The sequence below is a fragment of the Trachurus japonicus genome, chromosome 1 (assembly GCF_045865225.1).
Source record: "Trachurus japonicus isolate A0001 chromosome 1, Traja_1.0".
NCBI lineage: Eukaryota > Metazoa > Chordata > Actinopteri > Carangiformes > Carangidae > Trachurus > Trachurus japonicus.
In genome coordinates, this window is record NC_140907.1 from 31,377,619 (window position 1) to 31,403,147 (window position 25,529).

The window sequence follows — 25,529 nt, forward strand, 5'->3', positions numbered from 1 at the left end:
AAATGAGTGTTCAGGATAATGTGCACTCTGGTGTTCATGTGTGTGTCCCGAGACAGAGGGTGGACTGAGGACAAAGTGTGGGAGGACTAGACAAGGCCGCACATGGAGCCACAACACCCCCACAGCAAACAAGAAGGAGACCAAACTACCAGCCCAGCCCATACAAACACACTTTCACCACATGACAACACTATTGTGGTACGGGGAGACTGTCTCCGTGTCTCTGTGTCTGTGTGTGTGTGTGCGTCTGTGGGTGTATGCGTGTGTTGTCGGTGGGGTGGGGTGGTCATCTGGGTTTCCTCCAGGGAGCGAAACAAACGCAGTGAGGGAGATTCACTTCCCCATCGGGACAGACAGATAATATTGACACAGTCTGTCACAATAAGAGGCCGACTGAGCCAAAATCTCCAACCCCGCGGCGAAGGGCTCGACCACGAGTCCGTCCAACAAACAAATTAGATCAGAGATGAGAAGATTTTTCAGTCACAATGTGTGTTTTGTTCATAATTGGCACAGAAAACAAACGAACAACCCAGATTCGACAGTGTATTAACAATTTTAAACAGTTTTCCACAGTGATTCAGAGCCAGAGCGAAGAAACACATCATAGGTGTGGTCTCACTCCTGGACAGATTCATGCCAGATGACAGGATGTAACAATTGTTGCTATTGTATGCTGATGATACCCTCCTATTCTTTCCCAAAGAAATTTGGCAACCATTCTTTATCGCCTAGGGGCCGTCTTTCTGTCAGACTGAGACGCAGGACGGAGTAGAAACTAGATGCCAAACACCTTTCTCAGGTAAATTGTGGCAAACCCATCCAGGATTTGCTGAAACTTTACTATCAGGCTCAGTCAATCTGGGATTTGCTAATTTTGTTTTTGTTTTTCAGTGACAAAGGCAGCTGCTACGACAGAAAAATCAGTAACTAATACACACCTCCAGATACAGTACAGTGGGTTCAAAAGGAGACATTGGAGGTTTAATCTGGGCCTGGATTTTCCAGCACTCAACTAAACTCAGTTTTGACTCCTCCTTTTCTTGAATCTATTTACATGGACAGTCACACACTGACTAGTGAATCACATGAAGAACTATTTTTATAACAATAATAATAATAGATTTTATTTATAACATGCTTTCACAAGTGCTCAAAGGTGCTTACATAAAAATAACAGCACAATCAAAATACAAAACAATGTAGAAGATCAAACAGACGTATGAAAATGAGATAGGATAGAGGAACAGAAAATTAGACATGTTTAATTTACAGATTAAAAGCCAGTTTAAAAAGGTGGGTTTTTATTTATTTATATATTTTAAATTTTATTTTGATTTATTACACCTTCTCTTCTTGTGTAAAAACAACCATCACTACGTCATGCCCTGCTTTTCCTGTTTTTACTCAAGCTGCTGTCGAAATCTCAGGTAGTCATACTGATTTTACAGGAATGTGTGTGTGTGTGTGTGTGTGTGTGTGTGTGTGTGTGTGTGTGTGTGTGTGTGTGTGTGTGTGTGTGTGTTGTGTTGATAGTGCATGTTCAGCTCAAGTCAGCTCGTATCAGTAAGGTGAGTCATTTTCTGGGGAATCATGTCATGTCTACCCTCGGGTGAAAGGGATGAGATCTCACACACACATTAACATAAACACACACGGTGGTGAGTCAGCAAGGTGTGCGTCTATATGTGTGTATGTGTGTGTGTGTGTAGGGTGTGTAAGTTGTCTGCATATGTGCATGTAAACATCTATGTGTTTATCTGCTAAAAACGGTGCCCTAACCACCGTGACCTCACCTCCGAGTGTGTGTGCATCTTCTCGAGCGTGTGTCAAATTGTAGGCGGGCCAACCACACTGTTTACACACAACGCCTCGGTGCGACCTCGGAGGTTGCCGGCAGGCCGTGATTGGCTGCCAGCTACCAGCTCATTAAGCCACACTCACACGGGGGGGACACGGTGCCAGCAGACACACTCTCCATTTGTTTCACAACACACGGGCAAAGTCACACACACCCGCCAGAGGGACACTGCAGGTATGGCAGGCGGCCATGTGCGCACACCTACACACACACACACACACTGTCTGGCCCCTGTGACCCGGCTGAACTTTGGCTCACCCTCATTGGTTGATTACACCACACAGCCTCACACCTAGATGCCTGTTGGCCGCTGGACCAAACCGTAGGGTCATGACTGAGAAGAGAAGAGAGAGAAGAGTTTTCGAGGAAAGATAGGAAAAAATAATGGAAAAGTAACAGTATTCACAAATCCGAACAAGGAAGAGACAACGATGACAAGAAGAAATGAGAAGGATGAAGAATCACGTTGTTGGTCAGTGGGGGGGAAACAAAAAACAGCTTTAGAGGAACCAAGACAAGCGGCCTAGATCTTATCTTGATGACAATGTGTTTTTGATACTGTCCAGTGGGCGTTGAAAGGGTTTGGTCAGCAAAACCGCTGAGAGAATTTTTTCTCAACCCACAGAAGAGCATCTCATGACGGGAGTGGGAAGCCGATCAATGAGCGTTTATTAGAACGTGGGTTTTTTTGTCCTCATTCCTACTGTATCACCACCACCAGCCGGCTCCCAGCCTCCAGAGAACATGGCAGCACCGTCGGCCCGATTAGAAGTTGCTCTCTGGTTTAACAACTGCAGTATTTATCCTCTGACCGCAGAGAGGCCATGTTAGGCTTCACGTCATCAAGTGAAACAGTTTCCAGTCAGTAAAAGCAGCAAAACCACAGAATCCAAACATGTTGTAGTTCAAAAGTTAAGTTGTTAGGGGAAATTATCAGCACATGGTTAAAATGGGCTACCGAAAGAAAAAAAACTGCTTAATATGCAGAATAATGTAGTTGAGAATAATTGACATGTTCTGCTGGTAAAGGCTATGGCTAGTGTTGTGGTCAAGGACACCTAACCCCAGACCAAGTCAAGAAAAGACCAAGATTTTGAGTTGGTCAAGACCGAGTCAAGACCAAGACCAAGGGGTTAGGGTTCGGTAAGACCGAGTAAAAATGTAGTCGATCCCAAGACAACACCAAGACCTTGACCTTGACCTTGGGCTTGGTCAAGACCAGGACCCTGAAAATGTGTCTTGAGACCAAGACCGGTCACAACACTAGTTATGACCTTTCCCTCAGGTATCAGTACAGTCGTATCATATTGTATCTTAAGTTGACTTTAGGAGGCAGCTCAAGTTCCCAGAAGATTTCATTCGGCTGTGGTGAGTCCAGATGTCCAGCTGTCAGGACGGCCCCGTAGAAGAAGCTGATGAAAGGATGTGGTCCAATCACCAAGAGCTGGTTTCAGAAGTGGATGTTGGAGGAAGGCTTGAAGGCTGTGAGTCCAGTGAAGTTTGGTGTAGAGGCTTCACTGGCAGCTCACTGTGTCTGAACTCCATGTGGCATCACTGGGGCTCCAAAAAGGAAAATCAACAAGTCCAAGACCCTTGATGGCAAGGCAATTTTATTTGTATAGCCCGTTTTTACAGTTTGTCTAAAAGGGCCTTACATAGCATCATAACAACATCCTCTGCCCTTAGACCCTCACATCGACTGAGGAAAACCTCCATAGAAAACCCCTTTAACAGGGAAAGGGTTGAAGAAACCTCAGGGTGAGCAACAGAGGAGGGATCCCTCACCCAGGACGGGCAATAGATGTTGTATAGAGACAAGAAAACAGGGGTTTGGATCTGGAGGTTTGACCTGCAGACCAGTGCTACTTAGACTAACTTCAGACTAAGTGACTATAACAATGTTAATACCAACACAGCTAGCTGACTTGTAATTGATCGAGCAGCCTTGAAGGTGTAAGGACGTCACTGCACATTGTTCACGACTGAGCAATGATATGGGAGGCTTAACGGGTACATTTAAGGCTATTTATCTACTTGACATCAGTGAGCTGCCACAAAAAGGGAAGTTACCAAGTCGCAAAGTGGAGTCTGCAGACAGAGACGCCAGATAATTTGGGCCATTGCTGCTGTAAAAGAGTCTGAGGGACCCGGGCTGAGTCATGAGTGAGGGCGTATGTACGATGCTGCGGATGTGTCCTGTCCCAGCTCATCCCAGGATGCACCAACAAGTCCAATCACTCAGAACTGAGTAAGGAGTCTACTTCACTGCACTTCACTGTAATCATGTCTAAATGTGATTAATTATGCAGATGCTGCTTTGCAAGTAAACAAAAGCCATCCTCAAAATGAACAAAGCAGCAGGTGACTGATTTCTGTGTCTCCATCCAGTTCCCTTGTTTAATTTGAGGAACAAACCATCATCATCGTCTTCTTCTTTTTCTTCCTGTTGTCTCTTCCTCCCTGTTATTAATAGCTGTCACTTTCAAACCATCTTGTGGCATCTTTGAGTTTCACAACTCACCATCGACCTCACTGTGGTTTTTCAGAAAGGCAGAAAGGTCCTCGTTGTGTTGTGTTGTGTTGTGTTGTGTGAAACTTCTTGGAAAGTAGTTTCGCAGCAGTCCGATCACAGGACAGAAAACAGTGACTTGTTCATGTCTAGCCCCTTCGGACCTTCCCTGGTTTTGCCGTCGCGCAGTCTTGGAAGTTTGTGTGTTTATATGTGTTTATGTACCTCCAGGCCTGGTGAAGTACACGCTGAGTCATCACTCTCAAAGAAAAGAATCTGCTGACCGAATTAGCTCTGCAGGGGGAAACCCCGTTACACAACAGAATGACATTTAGGCTGCGCTCTCTGTCCTGATGGCAGACCCCCGACCTGCTCTCTTAAACTACATATTTTCTCCATCATATGTATTTTTATACCTCTATGTATTTTTTCTATCATCATCGCCATTTTATTATTATTATTGTCTATTTTTCTTCCTCTCCTTGCTGCTTTCTCTTCTTCTCTCTCTGCTGTGATGTTTCATCTCCCTCCACCCCTGAACTGGGCCTTCTCTCTCCCTCCGTCTCCCTCTCCCACTCTGTCGTTCATCTTCTGTCCATTCCTGGACTGACACCCGCCCCCTCCCTCCCTCCTTCCCTCCTTCCCTCCCTGCGCTCGCCCCCCGTCTCTCTTTCACCATACGATACGCCTCTGTTGACATGTCCGTCTGCGAGTTGCTATAGCAACCAGACATTTCTGCTGACCCCTTTGCGTGACAGAGCTGCAGTCATAGGGCAAACATTAGCAGAGCAGCTCACTGTACGGGTGCATGTTGTGCACAACCGAACTGAACACACACTCGAACATGTACGTGCATGCACATGCGCTCGTATGCATGCACCTACATGTCCGCCTAACACTTAATCACACACACATATGCACAGAAATGAAACACAGAAAAGAAAAATTGAAACAAAACTATACATGAACTGTGTATTTGTTTAACATTTTTATTTTATATTAAAAATAACATTCATGACAGTAACAGTTGTACAACCAATAATAATCTGAAACATGTTTGCAACAATAATTACACTTGAGACGCGGAGGACTTCATATCCTCCGTATTTTGTTTTTTTTAAATAAGTTAAGAAATAAAGTTTTTCTTTTTCCCCCGGATATCATTTTCTAAAAGCATTTATACATACAGTGTTGGCTAATAACTGGCTCACAGCAATCTCTAGTAGCCAGGTCTTTAAGACTTGCTTTAATGTGGATATTCATAGCATTGTTATCTAGGCAGGCATTTGGTTGTTATTCCATTTTGATCTGGCAGTAGTACAAAATGAGCAGGTTATTGATATTTTCCAGTACATCAAACTACAGTACACGGCAGAGCACTTCTCTAAAGTCAGTGTGGTATGATCAGTGTATGGCTACTCCAGTGTTAGATACAGTTAGATTCAGACATTGTAGGATAACAGTAATGTTTTGGCATTGAGGTCTGAGCTGCACTCTCCAGTTTTCCAGTTATCGTCCCTGTGTAGAAATCCAGTTCTCCACATCTCCAGTTTCAACTCGAGCTCCACATTCAAGCCCCCCGCAAAATCAACGACTTCATTCTTAGTCCCAAAAAGTCACAGTCAGGGTTCACCAATCAGTAGTTGAGCTGGAAGTCCAAAGTGTTTCAAAGTAGCCAATCAATGGCTGCCAACCGTAAGAACAGACCGCCAGTCTAGCTGTAGGCATCTGATGAACTTCTGTGTCGATCCACGTTAATGGGATTTTGTTGAGGTTCACACAAATGAAATCCAGTGTTTTTTTTAGTGTGACAAATATCTTCCGGTCCGAGGGGAGTTCATAAGATTGCACTTCTGTCAAATCCACGGAGCTGGACGCTCTGCGGCAGCTCTGGAGCAGGAAAGGTAACGTTGTCTCTGACGCTGTCCGTCGTCCACAAAACGGCAGCAGTGTCCATCACAGAGTCAGCTGTCCCACATTCAAGAATCCCGCCATGCTCCTCGTCCTCCGCTGTGTGTGCCTTTGGAGCAACGTGTCCGGCCAAAAGCTTTTGGTTTGCTTTATCATCACCTGTAAGAGAAAGAAGATGTATGAGATAAATATGGTTGGATTTCATCGTCTCCATGTTTTCACTCTCTTCTAGGTGCAGAAAATGAATCTGCACAATAAATAATGTAAAACTAATATTAGGTTCAAGATGTTTTTCCTCCTTCTTGTCTCATTAAAGAGGAACTATACAGGATTTGTAGCTTAACTATGCTTCATTTTTACCTTAATTAAACAGCTTTGGAGTAATTGCAATGGTTTAATAAATGGATGAACTTGTTACAGGGAGAATGGAGGCTCTCTGCCTTTCACATGCGCGTCACTTATTGCATCCCTTGGCTGAAAACCAACTTTGCCGCCTAATGTCTTGATTATAACAGACTAAACTACACAAATACGATGTAAAATGTTATCTACCACTCTTGATTGATTTCTCGCTGGCTTCACTGTAAACAAATGCACATGGCCAGGTGGAGGGTTAGCAGAACAGCGGAAAAGCGACCGGACTTGCATAGTTCCTCTTTAAATGGATAAATTGACTTTTATTTTGCCCTTCAGGGGCGATAGAGATCGAGCTCCGTGACAGAACAAACGTCCCTGCAGCTGTTTGAAATGCAAAGCATCAAAATGACTTTTGCAAGAAGGACTGATCTTCCTCTTTTTTTTTCCTCTTTACCTGCAGCTCTACATGATCATGGCTCTGATGGCTGCTTTGCTGATGCGTTTGCGGTGTTTCCTCCTGCGCCGGGGCGAAGCTGGACGGAAAGGAGCCTGACGTGCAGAGGCTGAGATGGGAGCCGCGGTATAGGGGGCTGGAGGAGATGAAGAAAACAAGACATCATGAGACTAAAGCAAGTAATGGACAACACAGCTCACTTCTTTGTTAACATATAAATATTGAAATCTGATGAGCAGAAAAGCTGGTATGCAAACACACTTGGTGTTATTTATATAGAAGAACAATCTTTCCTTAACAAAGTAGTTGCTAAACTTGGCCTTAGGTGATATAATATGTGTTTCTCTTTGTCAACCAGCTTTGTAACCAAATGAGTAAAATGCTGACTCACTCAGAACAAATAAGCAACCAACAGAAAAAGTATAAAATGACATGAAAATATGAAATTAAAAAAAGGAAATCAAGTAACAGGTGATTTATTCCAACAACAGGTTCATTTCATTCTGGTTGTGCAGCAGCAGGGAAGAATAAACAGAGGGCGTGGAGCTCGTGTAGTGGCTTTGACTGCACGTTGAAGGGCACCTGATAACCTTGGAGGCTGCACAACAAAGCTGAGTCGCGCTCTCTGGCTGCGGCGCTCTCGGGGGTTTGAGGAAAGAATAGCAGGACACATGTGGCCGCTGTGTTTAGTCATACGTGTTGCGTTCAGCTGCTTCCTGCCCGGGAAACGACTCACACTGACTCTCTCTTGACTCTCCATGCAGTGCTTGAATTACAAAACACTTCACCATAGAGGCAAACCACTGGAGTATAGTAGTGGTAACGGTGGTTACCCCTCCGTAAATCTGTCCTAGCACTTCATCTGACAAGGGCGGCGATTGTAACACAAGTCCTCCAGCCTCCGTCGTCAGTGGATTCTGCATTTTCCACGTTTTTCCCCAAACTGCTCGTTTTGTTTTGAAGCAAACAGTTGTGCAGAACTGTGCAAAGAGGTGTGTCTGCAGAGTCAGTCAGAGCAAATCTACTGAACAAACATACGTGTATAGATAAATATTTAAACCATGCATACCCGTATGTTACATAATAAAAGTTTGGCTTTCACCATCTTACCATCCTATATTAACTCTGTAGTACATTTTAATGCAAGTCTCTATCATACACGGCTCACACTGCACGTTCCCTCTGTTATTACTGAATTTGGAAAGCCCAGTTTTTCATACTGTTGCACCTGTAACCTGGAACAATCTGCAAAAACATCTGAAACTTAGCACACTTTTATCAGGAGGACAATTTAAATCCATAACTGCATCTTATTTTACCTCCAACTGCTATTTTTGTTTTTAACTAGACTTCTCTGTTTTCAGTTTATCTTTGTCACTTTACTTTTGGGTATTTCAGATTTCGGATATGCTTGTATGCTTCAAATGTTTCACGTTTTGACTCGGCTATATTGCAAATGAGGTTGCTCCTCAATATATTTCCAAGTTTAAATAAAGGTTATTATAATAATAATATGACTGATGTAAACAAACCTTTAACAGCAATATGAGACAATAGGTCAGACGTAGATGTTTGCAGGTGCATGTCTGTGACCAATCAATCACATTTCTTTGTATTTGACCTTTTGGTTTTCATTTAAATCATAGATTATGCCATGAATTTGTTGAATTTAAAGTCTAATAATAATAAATATTCTCACACAGCTGGGCAGTACCTGTTTTGAATGTGGTGGGCTTTGGTCTTTGCTGTGGATGATGAGGATGAAGATGCGTCTGTTTCTCGGGTTCCCTCTGTACCATCTCCAGAAGTTTCTGCCTCCTCTCCTCCTCTGTTAACTGACCGTCTCCTCCGGTCACGTTAGAGTCTCTTTCCGTCCCCTGATTGGCCGGCTCCGGGGCGGCCGAGTCCCCGCTGTTGGCCGACCCGCCGCCGTCCTCCCGCTCGTTCCCTTCTTTCCGACTGACCACCGTCTCCGTCTCAGTCTCAGTCTGTCCGCGACCCGTGACCTGCGTCGTCTTTCGGCCGGTCACTGAGTCTTTCTGCTCGGTGGCGGTGGCGAGCGGAGGGGTGGGGCCTTGCTCCGGCGTGCCCGGCGGGGTCGGGCCGGCGGCACCGTCCGACTGCGGGGCGTTGAGCCGGTACTGGTGGTCGTCCGCCGCCGCTCTGTGGTTGTACTGCTGGGGATAATGCGGCTGGTGGTGGTGATACTGATACTGTTGTCTCTGTTGTTGTTGCACTTCGCCGCCGCTGTGCGCCACGTGCACGCTGCCCTCCTCCCTGCTCCCGTCATACCCGCTCCCGTGCCCGACCTGCGGCGTGGTTCCCATGACGCTGTGCTCCCCCCTCGCCTCCGACGGCCTGCTGCCGACCGAGCCCAGCACGCCGATGACGGGCTGCTGCTGCTGCGGCTGCTGCGGCGCCCGGGGCTGCGACCAGTGCACCAGCTGGGTGTAGCTGCCCTGCTGCCACTGTCGCGCCACCGGCTCGCGCTCCTCGGGGCCGTAGTGCTGCTGCTGCTGGTTGCGCTTCAGGTCGTCGTGGCGATGGAGGTCGGCCTTGGAGGAGGCGTGCGTCTTGGGCGGAGCGGCCGGGTGGACGGACCGGGGAAGAGGCAGGGTGTGGTGGGCGGACGGCGGCGGCGGCGGTGGAGGCGGCGCGAGGGGGTTGGGGTTGCTCTGGATGGACGAGTGAGTGACGGGAAGAGACGAGGACGATGAAGAGGAGGACGCAGCGGACTGACACCTGCAGCTGATGTGGTCCTCCACCGAGATGATGGCTTTATCGTAGCGCGCCTTCCTGTTGATGTACTGGATCTTTATCACCTGGAGACGAACAAACATCAGGTTATAGATCTTTAAAGACCCCCTAAACCAAAAATGTCGTCATGATGCATTTGCATACTCATGAATATTCATAGAATCTGGATTTTTCAATGAGGGAGAAATAGTGGACCTGTTTTTAGTCTATTTGGGAGCTTTTTTAAACAACTTTTTTGTGGGAAAGCAATTTTAATCAAAAAAAAGTCATAGCAGAGCATTTTTACAAATTTTAAAATGCCTTGTTAGGGGGACTTTAATAAAACTTTAGGACGGATTCAAACAAAACTTTCTCTCGGCTGAACATACAGCTGTGTGTGTGTGTGTGTGTGAGGCACGATAGTTAAACAAGAAGCGAAGCCACCTGATTGGTTGTCGACGTTTCCAGACAAGCTGATAATTTCCTAAAATGTGGTGGCGCTCAGCCAAAAACCTAATCGCACAAATGTCAATTTTCCTGTTATATCAGGTCTAAAGTCAGATCCTGCAGGATAATTTATTATTATCTTACCAGTGTATTCAGTTCGTCACCGCTTGAAGAAATAAAAATAAAAATGCCAACACAGTCATTATTGAGGCACCTGACCTTTGGTAGCAGTTTATCCTGGCAGGGAAGCCTGTACTAACAATATTAGTCTTCTATTGATATGCTCCTTATCACAACGTGACTAATAGACCAATTCATGTTGGAAGAAAAATCCAAGAAGTTACTTTTGTTTTTCATTATCTGCATGTGATCACCAAGGGAATTGACACGCTTTTAAATCGGTGCATTTCAGTTACCATCCCAGGCGGCTGGACTTATGATTTTTTTTTTAATTGCACAATTGATAAGCACCCACCCCCTCCGTCCAATCAGGAATCACCAAAACCGTTAAATAGACCGTTGCTAGTAGTAGCAGTAGCACAGAGCAGAAAAACTATGCAGGATATTTACCTATATGTTTCATTTTTACTGTCATTAAACGGCTTGGGACTAATTGTGATGTTAGATAAATGACTTGTAGTTTGTTACAGGGAGAGTGGAGGCTCTCTGCCTTCCACACCGCTGCTGGAAACCAAACCTGCGATCAGAGCCTCGGACCCGGTGTCACAGCTCTCGTCTCTTTGGTTGGACGGGCCATCCAACCAAAGTTGTCTGAGACTAATTTGAATGGTCGGCCAAATTTTGGCCCCTAGGGTTAGGGTTAGGGTTAGACGACCAAATTTCGTCATTAATATGTGAAATCACTTATGTAATTGATTACTGTCTAATACTGACCAGATATACTTAGATTTTTATAATTTTGCCAAAATTTTGCCAAAAACGAGCCGCCTGGGATGGTTCCTTTAAGTTTATTGATAAGAAGTTGGATCCAGTTTAGCGTAAAGATTGGAAACAAGGGGAAACATCCCATCTACCTCGACTCTAACAGAAAACAAACTTCACCCGGCAGAACCTGTTATGTCGTTGCAACAGTCGACGTATCATGTGTTCAATCCAGGTGCTGTTGTAGGTGGATTTGAATTATACTCTTGGACCAGAGCCAGACCTGCTGTTTCCCCCCCTGTTCGCTGGGTTTATGCTAAGCTAAGCTAAGCTAACTGTGTGTGCTGTGATGTGAGAGTGCTCTACTGGCCAGAAAACGGATCGGCGTATTTCCCCTAATGATGAACTAATCCTTTAATTTGGAAAGAAGAACCGTGTAAAAATGCTTATGTAAGACGATGATATGATATTCTACTGAAAGTCCATATATGGTAACGTTGCATTGCTCTTTTTAACCAGCTCTTGGTATTTGGCTTGTGTCACAGTGAGTGCACAGTGTCATGAATAAGGAACTGACTCCACAGTTACTGCACCTATTTGAAACCATGACCTCATGTTTCCATGGCAGCCGTGTGTGTGTGTGTGCATGTGTGTGTGTGTGTGTGTGTGTGTGTGTGTGTGTGCGTACCTGCAGGTATCTGCTGGAGGTGACGGTGGGGACGCACTGCATGAGCCTGGTGTTGCAGCAGCCTGAACACCTCTGCACCTCCACGCACGGCGGCCACAGCATGAAGTTGGCGTTGCGGCGGTCCAGCATGGACCTCGTCACCTCCATCACCTCCGTCCGAACCTTACAGGCCGCCTGCTGCGCCGGCTGCGCCTCCACTGTTAGAGGAGGAGAAAGGAAGGGAAAGAAAGAAAGAAAGATAAAGAGTGAGATTGAATTATTGGCAGGAAAGGCACAACAAAGTGATGAGAGACAGATGGAAGAAACAGACAAGAGCGAAAGAGACACAAATAGACCGGAAGGGACGCAAATAGACGTGGAAACCTACCAAGACTTCTAGTGTATCGGCCGTGGGTGCGGTTCGCGGGAATATCACGCTCGTCTTCTTCTTCTTCTAGTGGGAAGGGGGGAGAAAAAAAAGAGAAATGGAGGGGAAGAGGGGAGTTTTGGAGAGAGAGATAACGAGAGAAAATTAGACAAAAACTGAATTAGGGAGTTAATAAAGTCAACTTCATATTTTCCATGCAGGCTTTGATCCCACGGCGGGGCAACAACACTGAAGCAGCACTTCTACCAGCGACGACAGAAATCTCCTAAAACACTCGAGGCTTTTCGGGGGCAGTTTTTAGCCGAGCTCATTGTTCACAGCACAAAGGAAGCCATTTTTTTCTCCTCCCCGCTAAAACAATTAGGCTATTTTCTGCCACAATTTGTCTTGCCAATGTCAAGAATACTGTTGAGGAGAGATATGAGTCGTTAAATATAACTCATGTGGATCTATGAGAGAGAGAGTGTGTGTGTGTTTGCACATGTCGTCATTTCATACTGTAGCCCCTTAGCCCTAATTATATCTCTGGTGTAGATTGCTTTTGGTCACTGTGTGTGTGTGTATGTGCATGGGAGAGAGAGGTTATGTGCGTGTGTGTGTGTGTGTGTGTGTGTGATACACAGATGCACAAGATGTTATTTGGTTGCCTGTTAGCTCTAATTAACTGCCTGGTGCAGAAAGAACAGTTTCTTATTGTTCTCAGAAGCTGCTTTCTAATTTTATCTGCACCTAAATGTTTTTTTTTTTCTAAGCCCCTCCTCTTTCATGTATTTGCATGTGATGAATTTAATTATGCAACAAAAAAACAACAGGCGGCCAATCAGATTCATCACACTGCTGCAAAATCCTTTGTGCAAAACTCAAAAGATTACGTGTTTTACGCTTTTATTAGCATGCATAGCTAATATCTGCATGCTAATATGTGCTGATCGGAGCAGGTGTAATGTTTTATAGTGTGCACTGTGCATGTTAACACTTGCTAATTGCTACAAAACACCTCCAGGCCGGAGGGAGAATCATTAGTTTTGGTGGGAATTAGTCGTTAAATCAAAGGAGTGGAGGAATTTTATAGTTTTTTTTTTTTTTCCCCACACACTCCTGAAATAGACATTTCAGTTTGAAAAAATTGGCCGCTGTTGCTAAAAACACAGAATTTACGATGAAAAACAATCGTAAACAACAGAAAGAAGTCAACATAATCCAACTCAGACCTCTGGGAAAACTTGCTAAACCTCCAAAACTCCCAGGCTTAAGTTTCAAAATTATTATAAAAAAACATCGACTTTGAGTCACTTCCTCGTGCCTGTTGGTTCCTCTCTCTCTCTCCGGTCGCTGTTATGTCACCATGTTATTTATGCATTATGAGATGATCAAAGGGCCATCTATTAATATATGTATGTGTGACTTGCTTTCTCACCAGGGTAAGATCATAATGAATTTTTTAATCACCCGCCGAGCTGCTGCTGAGTTTGTTTGGACTCTTGTTTTTGGGGGAGTGGAGTCGTAGAGGAGGGAGGGGTGGGGATGGTGGATGGGGGGGGGGTCTCTCTCTCTCTCTCTCTCTCTCTCTCTCTGTCACACAAACACACACATCCATATATCAGAACATGGAGAGGAATCCAGAGCAGGAGAACAATGCAGTGACCTTGTGCTGGAAGTTTCTCTCTCTCTGTCTCAGTTTGTCCGACACAGAACAAGGTCACAGCTCAGTCTCTCTCTCTCTCTCTCTCTCTCTCTCTCTCTTACACACACACACATACACACACACACACCCACACACAGACACACACACACACACACCCCAGGCTGGTGTCTCTCTGCTGTCTCGGGTAAATATTGCCTTAACATGGTGCTTGGCATGTACGCTGATACTCTCTCTTACTGCATTCCTATCTCCTCAGGCCTCACACACACACACACACACACACACATACACACATTCACCTCCTCCACGTCTGTGTTATTAGAGTGTGTGTATGTGTGTGTGTGCGTGTGTTGGTCATTATTAGTAGGTACCTATTGCATTGGTCTCCTGCTGCAGCAGCAGCTTCAGATCGTCCATCGAGGAGATGGGGGAGTTCCTCACCAGGTCGACCAGCGACGTGGGGAGAGGGTCGCCCTGTGGAGACACACAAACACACACACTCTTATTACTCTTGTTATGCACTTTGGAAACACCGGCAGTGCCAACAATGCTTTGTATTGAATTACAGTGAACACTCATGAATCAGCAGCAGCTATGTCCCACTTCTGCTTCTCAGAGGAATAAAGCAGCCCACATTCGCCCGACAAAACCATGTGTACCGCACTCGAAGCCCTCGATATCCCATAATCCTCGTGTCCAATCATCAGCGGTAAAATGGGGCATTCAGGTGATGCCAGTCAGAAAAATCGGTCACAAAGAACCAAAAGAAGAAAAAAAAGTTAACATTATTAATGTTCTCTGTGGGGATAGACCAGTGTTTTTCAACCTTGGGGTCGGGACCCCATGTGAGGTCGCCTGAAATTCAAATGGGGTCGCCTGAAATGTCTAGTAATTGATAAAAAAAAATATATATATATATATATTCATATAAAAGTATGATGAAAAACACCACACACTATCTTAAACAGCTGTATTCTATACTTTCACTTTCTCAAATATAAATTGAGTTGATTGATGTCAAAATGGGGTCACGAGCCAAACAAGGTTGGGAACCACTGGGATGGATAGACTCTTATTTTGAAAGGTTGTAGTGCAGGTTCATTCAAGGATCCAGACCCCCTCTGGAGGGTTTATATCCACTGTGGGGTTTGTCCGGGTCCTGAACTGTGACTTTGGTATTTATTATTATTTCACACAGAGGCTGGAAGTGGCCTCTTTGCAGGGGGAAGAGTGAATCCATGGAGGGAGGGGGGGAGTGAGCGCCGTAGTGCTTCCACACATATAAAACACAACACAACACATGGGCTTAGTCTTGTAACTTTTGATTATTATCTGTTTTTCTAAGCTGTCGCCCCCTCCAAAAAAAAAAAGTTTCCAAGATTAAACAGAAATGGAACAAACAGCAGGGAAACCAACAAACAGAAAGAGAGCTGCTGTGTAATATCTCAGTCCTCCATCTCCCGTCAACTCTCAACGCTCCAGTTTCACTTCCTCCTGCAGAGGAAATGATGGTTGTGATTGGTGTTTGTTGCTGCTGTTGTCACTCTCTCCCTGTCTGTTTACCCACAAACACCACAGAGTAACACGGGGAAATTAGCCTCTCACTCTCGCTCTCGCTTTTTGTTTTTGTTTTGGTCCATTTCTTTGGTTCTGTCGCTTCGGTTTTTATCCAAAGAATCAAGAAAATGATCAAAATTTCGCCTTAGATTCAATGAAAAATAAAACATCTGCATGTCATAAATCTTAAAACTGTGAAAATATAGCCCACCGTTATTTAACAGAGTTGTGTAAGTCATTTAATTATCGCCCGAGAAAAGCGAAGGAATGCGATGTTTAATGAACTTTTAATGAATGCCGTTGCAGGAATTCATTATGGATTCAGTCTGGCTGTGTTTTTTAAGGAGACTCCTGCGGTTTCTTCATGGAGATCAAAGGCAGATTTACTCGGCGCTCTGTGTCACACTTTGCTTTTGCTCTGCTCGGCTGTAAGGTGATACTATCTCAGCGCAGCCGGAGCAACATTTTGATGGAGCCACTATGCCAAGAAAGATGCCAAAACAAATTAAGGAGCGTTGAGAATATGAGGAGTAAAAAATGTTGTTTTCGTTTTGTGTTTTTTTTCCCCGGTGAACTCTCCGAGATGCCAGGAGAGAGAGAGAGAGAGATAGAGAGAAAAAAGTAAAGGGGTTTCGATCGTGATGCATAATTAATGAGTATAGATATAACATGTTTACAGTATCGTACTCCCCTCATACTCCTCCAAGGGCGGAGGCAGCGCTCACTCTCCCAAAGATGTTCTCATAAACACAGCCAGTCAGAGGATTTAAACATTTTAAATGCAGAAAAGTTTCCTCAATGCTTCATAAAGAAGTTGTTAGTTAGAAATGTTATCATATAAACAAATGTAAATGTATCCCCCAAAACATTTACCAACAAATCTCTGATGCTGCTTAAAATTCAATTTTACATTATTTTCCCTTGAAAAATGATCAGTACCATTAAGAGTCTGTTCACTTTTCAACCTGTCTGGTTGAATACAAGACTTATTACTTGTAATCAAACTCAATATTAACCCCAGCAGAGCCGTAACACTTCTAACTTTAACCTTTCCTCTAATTAATATTTAAACAGGATCTTCTTCCGGCCTTTCATTCCTGATGTGATGAGACTAAATGTAGTTACTGTTTATCCAGAGTGTTAACCTCAGCGTAGCAACCAACCGGTTAGAGGTTTTTTAAGTGAGATTATTTTTAATTAGGCGACCAACATCTTTGTAAAGTCGATAACAGACAGTTACCGTAGAGACAAGTATCAAGAATATCTCAGCGGGGAGTCCGGTGGTATAACATGACATTATGTAAAGTGCCAAAGTGTTTATTACGAGGCAGCTATTAATCCTCCGGTTGTATTAGGTTGAGTCGTTAAAGGAGCTATTTTTAAAGTTTCCTCTGCTGCAGGTTGTGGTTTCTGGCCGGGAGTAGTTTCAGGAAAGTGGAAAGTGACGTCAGGAATTTCCTTTGGGATCAATAAAGTATCTTGAAGTCCAAGACAGGGCGGGTGGGGCTAGCTGGTTAGCATCCTAACTTGAGTAAGAAGAGAAGGTTTAATAGAAACAAGAGTTAACATTAGTGTTGTTTTCCACCTCTGGAGATAAATGTTACTGAGTAAAGACGAAATTTGATGCTAAACTCACAACGTTTCTTCTAAGAGTGTTGAGGAAACAGCAGCTAATGCAACGTTGGCTCTGTTGTGGAAGCAAAACGAGCAGATCAATTCTTTAGGACACTAAGGGATTTACGTACATGATTTACGTTTATTTACAAATCATTTTAAAATCCAAAATACAATTTCAGTTCATAAAATACAGCAGATATATGATCTTTTAAAAGGAGTAACCCCAGAAGCTATCTGTAGCTTATGAACGGGTAATATGATATTTTGTTATGACTGTTTGATTGTTGCATACAGTAGCACACATAAATATCAGGATTACAATTTACATTTTATTCTACATTTATAATAAAACATGTTTGCTCTTCTGCCAGACAGGCTCCAAAGGAAACAAAGGATGTTTCTAAAAGTATATTTTTGTTATATTATGAAGGTTTTCATCTGAATTAGAGATGCAGCCTTTTGTCATTACTGTATCTGATCAGTATAGGAGTTTAAAATGCCTTTAACTGTAAATGAATGTTCTTTCTCTCTCTCACTCCTCCACTCTTCTCTCTCTGTCTCTGTCTGCTTTGTGGGCGGCGGTGGCTCAGGACACCTGGATGACTTTCACGAGCCATTGGCTGACCTAGTTGAGCAAACACACACACACACACACTTACACACTTACACACACACACACACACTCTCGCCCCCTCTTTTCCAGTTCACATACAGATGCTTAACCACTTAACTGTCAGCCCAATTTGTCCAGAGAGGCACACACACACACAGAGGCAGTTTTCACTCAGCAACAAGCTATCATTACAGTCCCTGTGTTAATCGCAAACACACACACAGTCACACATGCACAAACACACACATACAAATTAGAGAGTGGGACACACAGAGGAAATAGTTCCTCACTTGGACAAACAACAAACCGCTGCTTAAAAAAAAAGAAGCTTAGAGCTGGACAACAAGCTAATAATAGTGGTTTGAGCAGAACAGCTAAATTAGCCAGAACGAATCTGTCACCAAGTTCCCAATTCACTGTGTAACACACACACACACACACACACACACACACACAGGCCGGTTTCTGTGATGTACACTCATTTCTATACAAAAAACAGCCCAGAAATGAAATATTGTCTCATTAGAGATGGATTTTTTCTCATGATTACAACTGTCTGAGGTCAGACAATGTTTATGGGGAATATCAGTTTTTATGCATTTTTACTTTTTTTTGTGTTGACTCATTGAGTCCTTGTGATGGTGAAGTCATAACTTTTTAATGGTTTTATTAATACGATTTTTTTTTGTTATGTTATTTAGCTTCTCTCCCACTATGGCTGTTAATTTCCGACAATAAAATTAATTGATTAACCCTTAACAGGCCGGCTTCTGTGATGTATACTCATTTTTATACAAAAAACAGCCCAAAAATGAGATATTCTCTAATTAGAGATGGATTTTATTTTCATGATTACAACTGTCTGAGGTCAAATAAAAAGTACTCAACTCAACACACACACACATGCAAATACACCTGTTGTTGTCGTTTCTTTTTTCCTGCTCAACGCTTCCATGGAAAGTTTCTCACAAGCCTGAGTGTGTGTTGCTTAAAAGCTCCCAAGACTGTCTGATAGGATGTCATGGTCTACAAGCAGGTCTCACACACACACACACACACACACACACACACACACACACACACACACACACACACACACTCGCTGCAGGAAGCCTGGAAGGCAAAGAGATTGTATGGAATGTTTGAGGAGAAAGGTGAAGTGTAATGGAATGTAATTATGGGGCGGCTGAGCGCACACACACGCACACATGCATGGTGTCGCACGTATGCAAACATGCAATCAAATCAAACAGAGGCGCAGACTCTGACTGAAAAGAGATTAAACATAATAATAATAATAAACACACTAAAACACACAATAAAAGTGTGTGTGTGTGTGTGTGTGAGGAGTGACTCACCATCACACCACGCTGTCACAACACATGCCGTCTTTTATCAGAGACGTGGCAGACGGCCAAAAGACTGTCGCATAAACTTGATCCTCACAGAGCTGGGTGCAGGCAGGGGGACTCACTGTCTCTCCCTCACACACACACACACACACACACACACAATCCAAAAAGCAGCAGAGATGAGGGTGCAGATGATGGATGGGAAGACGACAGAAGAATGGAGCGGGAGAGGAGAAATGAAAAGAGTGGAAATAAGAAAAGAGGATAAGAAAGACAAGCTGTCTGAGGGATGAACTGTGTCTTTGAGCAAGGCAGTGAAGACGTCTGCCTGCTCTGTTCTGCACATTACACAGAAAAGTATGAACAACTGCAGATCATTTGAATAACAATAAGCGCTGAAGTCAAGTCCTTTGAACCAAATTATGAATCAATTAACCTGATTGTTTTGATCAATACACTGTTGTTATGTATTAGGATCGTTAACGGACACTGGAAAAGCAACGGATCAGGCGTCTTCAAACAGCTTCAAACAGATTGCTGCATACTGTAAACTATGAGCACCAGGCATTTCGAGTAAATAGTTAGCATTCCAGGTTAGCTGATTCTATTAGCCCCGCGCCTGCAGCTGCTTCAAAATAAAAGCCCTCCAGACACCGGTGAGCGTGACTGAAGGCGAGGAGGCATCGCTGCAGGGCGTTTTACTGTGAGGCAGCCACAGGTGTTTGATTTCTTTTAGTTGAATGTTGTTATAGTTAGGCTAAAGTATCGTTAGTTAAAGACAGTTTAAAATAACTCTGAAATAATATTTTGGTCTGATTATTCAAGTCATATTGAAGGATTTGTATCGTATAAAAGTAAGCCCGGGTTTTATACTCTGAAAGTATCAAAGCCTCAGTCCACAGAGAAATGCAAACAGAAACTGAGCCTCAAGACTGAGCCTCAAGTCTGGACTTTGTGATGTCACACTGCAACTGCTACCAAGCCCCGCCCACCTGGACCCAACATCCAACACTTTGCAAAATTTGGTTCCTCTCATAGACTGTAAAAAGAAGGTTCCTCTTAGTGTTTTACCTGAAATCAATCACTCAGAAAACAATCAACCAATCAGAGCCTCCTCTCTTCTGATTGGCTGATACCAACCTGTTGTTACTAAAGCTGCAGAGAGAAGCTGAGAGAGGAGACGTACTAACTACACTTGGAATAAAACACATAAAAATAGTCAAATATGGTCCCTCTTTTAATTTAACCATTAAACTTAAGTTTTTTTTGTAAATGTGATGCACAGATCCACAAAACTTTTAACATCCATCCCTATTTATTCCTATTATTTCAAACCATCCACTGGACTGTGACTGGATTTTTTTCCTCTAATGCTGCGGCGCGGGGCTTACAAACAAATAATCTGAGCCACTGCGCTTTTCTATTTGACACATGCACGCACAGAGGCAACCCCCCCTCCCTCCTCCCCCTCTGTACACACACACACACACCAAAACACAAGCACATATGTCCACTAACACATCAAGGCAGCTCCACCCCGCCCAGGCACCCAGATGTGCACACACAAACACACACGTACACACACACAAAGTCTGTGAAATCCCTCGGCAGATTAGTTGTTGTTCTTATGTAAAATGGATCAAGCCAGGCAGCAGCAAATCATCATCCCAGCTCGCCCGCAGAGACAATAGTCTGACAACAACCTGTTCAAAATCTGTGTGTGTGTGGTGCAGGTCATTGTGAGTGAGTGTGTGTGTGTGTGTGTAGTTGTGACAATTGCGATTGTGAACAGCAGATGATGAAAGAGTCGAGGTCTGACCTCATGTGTGAACGCTTTTGTGTTTTTGACTCCAGTCCTGTTTAAATGGATTTAAAAATGAACCGTAAACACTTCTAAATGTGTGTGTGTGTGCGTGCGTGTGTGCATTCATCCTTGTGTGTTTAACAGCATATTGTATAAGCAGCAATGACTGGATTACTCACAGCAGCTGCACGTTAAATAGAAAATGATCTCTCCTTCTTAAATTATGAAAATGGTTCCTGGATCAACCTTTGTGAACCTGTAATGAGTTTGCTGAGTAATCCGTGCACGTGTGTGTGTCTGTGTGTCTGTGTGTGTGTGTGTGCGTGCATGTGAAGCAGATGCGGCGGCAGAGCCAAGACGTCAGAGATGTCTCTCCATCACCGGCCTGAACGTTGTGACAAGACGAGGATTAGCGTGTCACAGAAGCCTCAGCTGGGACTCACACATCGACCTGGCGGCGTCTCACTCGCGGGTCACATGTCAGGTCAGTGTTTGTTTTAAGTGTAAAAAGATGTCAGAGCTCTCCACATGCCGCCTCCAGCTGCAGCTGAGCTCAACAACACGCACGGAAGAAGAAGACCTGGAGGAGTGTCCAACTGCAGCTCACAGGGCAGAGTGAAGGGTTTTTTTTACGACCCTGTTTTCCACCGTGTGAACTGTAACTGCTCTTTATGGATGTAGAGGAGTTGTTGTTGAGTGTTTCCAACGGTTTCAGCTTGTTGTGCGTTTGACAAAGAGACGCAAAGAGAGACACGTGTGTGTGACAAAAGTTAAAAATGTCCAAAAAACACACTCTGGCATCACCTTAACGTGAGCAAAGAGCCTAGAGATGCTGCCAACCGCTAACCAGCTCTACGGCCTAGAGACTGTCCTCTCAGTACAAACACTTTAAAATGAACTGCACTTCTCTGCTCTTAGCGATGATGACTCAACACATTCACCCATATATTGATGGAACAGCTATCAAGTGTGATTTTGTTGTCTTGACCGAATGAACTTTGACGTGCAGACTGTAGAAGCAGGAGATCGAACCACCGACCCTCTGATGTGATGTTGACTCCTGAGCTGCAGCTTGTTCACTCAGCTGCTCAAACACACAGTGATACAGGAGCAAAGCCACAGCCACGGCCTCCAGTGTCTCAGACTGGGGTGGATGCTTTGGGTGCAGGCTGACACCACTGAAGTCCAATATCAATAGAATAGATCATTTTCTATTTAACTTCAGTGTCTTTGAGATTCTGAACCATAAGTGAGAAGTTAGAGACTTAATGAGGCCTTAGTCACAAAATACACAGATAATGATGCTACACAGCCGGTGTCTTCAATGTTTTTCAGGTCTGGGATCCCCAAACTGATGGAGACATGGAGCAGGTATAGACGATGTTAATCTGGCCAACTACGTTGTGTTTCAGTACGGACTGCCCCAGGTGGGGTTTGAACCCTGGTCTCCTGTACGGCGGGTGATGATGCAAACCGTTGTGTCAAGAGGTCAGTGACCGCTTAGCATTCAGGTTTGCACGTCCTTTATGGGTGAGTGAGTGCACCCGGACCGTTACACAGGGACCCCTACTATATTAAAAAATTGTACTAGGCCCAGTACCATGTATAAATGTAGCTTGATATTGTGCATTCAATACTAAGCTTTTGAAATAACACACAGGTTTATATCATGTTTTTTCTAAATATGTACAATGTACAGTGAGCAGAGTAGCCGTCCCTCTGCCATTAATAAACACACCTTGTTCACTGATAACGACGCCAATATCAACAATGTCTGTCAACTGCATGGTCATCATGCAGACAAGCTATTAAAATTTGAACATATTGAACATAAATGCGGAAACTAAACGATATAAAACACTGCCTAATCAACCAAATATTCCACAACCCTCCTGCAGCACCTCCACAGACCCCCTAGGGGTCACGGACCTCCTGTTGAAGACCTATAAGTCACAGTGACACAGGGTTCACTGTCATCCACATGAGACACCTGTGTCCCATCTCTGAAGAAAAAAGTTACTGAACACCGTTTAAAGGGTTCGTATAAAGACGAGATGCTGAAGTGGACAAGAATCACTGACACGAGGACTAAAACCCTCCAGTCTTCTGCATGAATGACATAATGTTGGTCCTGATGTGCATCTTCTCTCTTCTCTACTCTACAGTGTGTTGTGTTTGTGTTTGTGTTTAGTGGCGGCTCGTTAAAGAAACAGGTGTCTGCTGGAGACTTCAGATCAGACTGTGTTTGAGAGAAATGTGATTTTGTTGGTGGAGCACATCAGGACCTCGGTGCCGTGGAGCCACAGTGAAAACAGCAGCTGGACCGATGATGGGTGGATTTTTTTTTCCAGCTCCAGCTGCGTATGACAGGTTAACTCCTGCTGCTGGGCCTCCAGCCAAGGCCCTGCCTCACTCCCTCCCCTCTCTCTCCCCTCCTCTCTCTCTCTCTGTGACACTGTGACTCCTCCATGCAACACTTCACAGCCCTGAGACATGAAAAGCAGCCGCAGAGAGACGCAGATACAGCACAGGCTGCAGAAAGCTGCACAGATTGATGTGTATACGCTCAAACACTCACACAACCCTGCGCTTTCTTTTTTTTGGAAACATCACCAGGTTGTAGTAGGATCATGATCATCTCAGGGGACCGTGAATGTCACACAACGCTCATTACAATAAGAGAAGGAAATTCTCCTGCAGTGGAGATGTCACCTCGCTCTAACGACTCTCAGTGTCAGAACATGAACTATTGACTTCACTGATATTTCAGGCTTCCTCCAGAAGACTTGGTGTTTTCAGGATGACAGAATATGGCAGAGTGAAAGAAAGAAAAGAAACATCAGCACCACCACTCCCATTAGGAGCTGTAACTAGAAAACATCTCTCCTCCAGCTCACCCAGGGAGTTTAGTGGAGGTACAACCAACCTGTTTTCACCACATGGTTCAGAAAGAGGCGTGAAATCAGAATGAGTTTAAGTTTTTTCTGATCACCACCTTCTAATGATCAGCAAATTTCTATTAATCACTGCCTCATCAGGAGTTTATAGACATTTCATTAAAGAGAACACTGTGCATCTTTGATCTCTGTCTGTCAGCCCCCCTCCTCCTCCTCCTCCTCCTCCTCCTCCTCCCCTCCCTCCCTCACACCGACCGACTCGAGGTCATGCGGTGCGTTCACCGGCTCATCCCGGTCTTACCTCAGCGCTGCCGAGCCGCAGACGGGCCGCGGAGAGCGCAGCCAGCAGCAGCAGCAGGACCCAGGACCTCATGTTGCCGCCCAGCCTGTGGAGCCGCAAGCGACCGGCTGGGCATTTAGCACCTCGGCGTCCAATCCCCCGGCTGCACCGAGCCTCGTCCGGGTGTCGTGTGTGTGGCTTGTGGTGCGAGTGCACGCACGGTTAAATATCCCCGCAAAAAAAAAAAAAAAAAAAAAAAATGTGTCACTGCCTACCAGCGCAGCTTGTCCAAATGTTTGCTCACGGTGACTCACACGCAGGCTAGACGTATGACTCTGTCCATAGCGCTGTTTTGAAAACTCACACACACGGAGACGTGGAGCGTGTGCTGTGTGGTGTGGGACAGGTGCGTAATGCAGGATACTATGACTGACGGAGGCTACAGCGGCGCAGTTCCCATAGTGTCAGTCTGCAGCGTGAAGACAGAGAGAGAGAGTGAATCCCTGTGAGCTCCCGCTGTGAATCCAAAAATGTCTCCAAATATGTGATTTCTTAAATCAAAACGAGGCGTGAACATGTGTCACAAAGTGCTCGATGCGTCCACTCTCCAGCCCAGACTCCTGTTTTAAAATATCAAGTAACGAGCTCCCCGTTCCAGGAAAAAAATAAAATAAAATCTGCGTTAAATGTCAAAATAATGCACCATCAGTAAAACGTCTCCACTCCAGAGCACCGTGCGTAAAAAGTTGGTCACCTTGGAGCTGCGCTTCGTGCGTAATTCTCTGGACGCTCCGCTGCAAAAGTCAGATTATTCTCATCCCAGCGCGGTTTACTGGACGGCGAACTGCATCTGTCTAATCTGAGCGTCTCTCTGTCGGTAGCGGCTCTCTGACACTTTTGTCTCTGGCGCCGTGTCCGTGTTCGATTCCCCCTCCAAAGTGCTGCTGCGCTCACCACCGGCTCCGCTCAGGATCAGGTTGTTCTCGCCCCTCGCGCGTCTCCTCTCTGGTTGCGTTTTGGGCGGTGAGCAGCTTTTCCAAATAGAAACAGGGCCTCCCTCAAGTTTTAAACGTCAAGTCAGACAGAGACACGCCGAGGCGTACCGGAAACACAGCGATTTGGCTTTCAAAATAAGAGAAGGAACTGCGATTTGAATGGAAATGTCATGATCTCAGCACTGAAACTGAATCCACACAACACCAGCTGAGAGATTATTGTGTAAAAGATGATACCAGTGATAATAATAACATGCAGTTTCACAAGATGGACATATGGTTCCTAAAATTGAGGAAAGTGTAAGTGATACATCATACACAGGAAACACAGGTTAAAAATGGCCATCAGAGACATGTATGAGTTATTCTAGTGAAATATTTTGATTGAAAAGTCAGCAATAGTGCCTTAATATTGTATTTATAAAATAATATATTGATATTTAATCGTTCTTCTCCTCTAATATTTTAATATCAGTTTTGATACTGAGATTTAGAATTGGTTTTACTTTGAAAGTTCCTTACTGGAAGTGTGAATCCTCAGGTGTCTGACTTGACTG

General features: G+C 44.4%; 1 protein-coding gene across 2 annotated transcripts; it reads right to left on the reverse strand.

Moving 5' to 3' along the window:
• Nucleotides 1–5,345: 5,345 nt before the first annotated feature.
• On the reverse strand, nucleotides 5,346–24,992 carry pdgfba (platelet derived growth factor subunit Ba). Of its 2 annotated transcripts, none has more exons than XM_085785401.1 (7): nucleotides 23,999–24,992; nucleotides 14,229–14,331; nucleotides 12,213–12,278; nucleotides 11,846–12,042; nucleotides 8,807–9,914; nucleotides 7,093–7,228; nucleotides 5,346–6,440 (listed from the first exon to the last, which is right to left on the reverse strand). In XM_085785401.1, the coding sequence occupies exons 1-6, from the start codon at nucleotides 24,068–24,070 to the stop codon at nucleotides 7,101–7,103; spliced, it is 1,674 nt and encodes a 557-aa protein (XP_085641527.1). In that variant the 5' UTR covers nucleotides 24,071–24,992; the 3' UTR covers nucleotides 5,346–6,440; nucleotides 7,093–7,100. The 2 variants fall into 2 exon arrangements, with proteins under 2 accessions (XP_085641527.1, XP_085641535.1); XM_085785409.1 differs by having other exon boundaries at nucleotides 5,346–6,423; nucleotides 7,061–7,228.
• Nucleotides 24,993–25,529: the final 537 nt, after the last annotated feature.

Coding starts and splice junctions, on each gene's coding strand:
- pdgfba (XM_085785401.1), bottom strand. CDS start 24,070: ATGAGGTCCTGGGTCCTGCTGCTGCTGCTGGCTGCGCTCTCCGCGGCC. Junction 12,279..14,228: donor GCAGGAGACCAATGCAATAG/GTACCTACTAAT, acceptor CCTTCCCACTAG/AAGAAGAAGAAGACGAGCGT. Junction 12,043..12,212: donor CCGATACACTAGAAGTCTTG/GTAGGTTTCCAC, acceptor CTCCTCTAACAG/TGGAGGCGCAGCCGGCGCAG.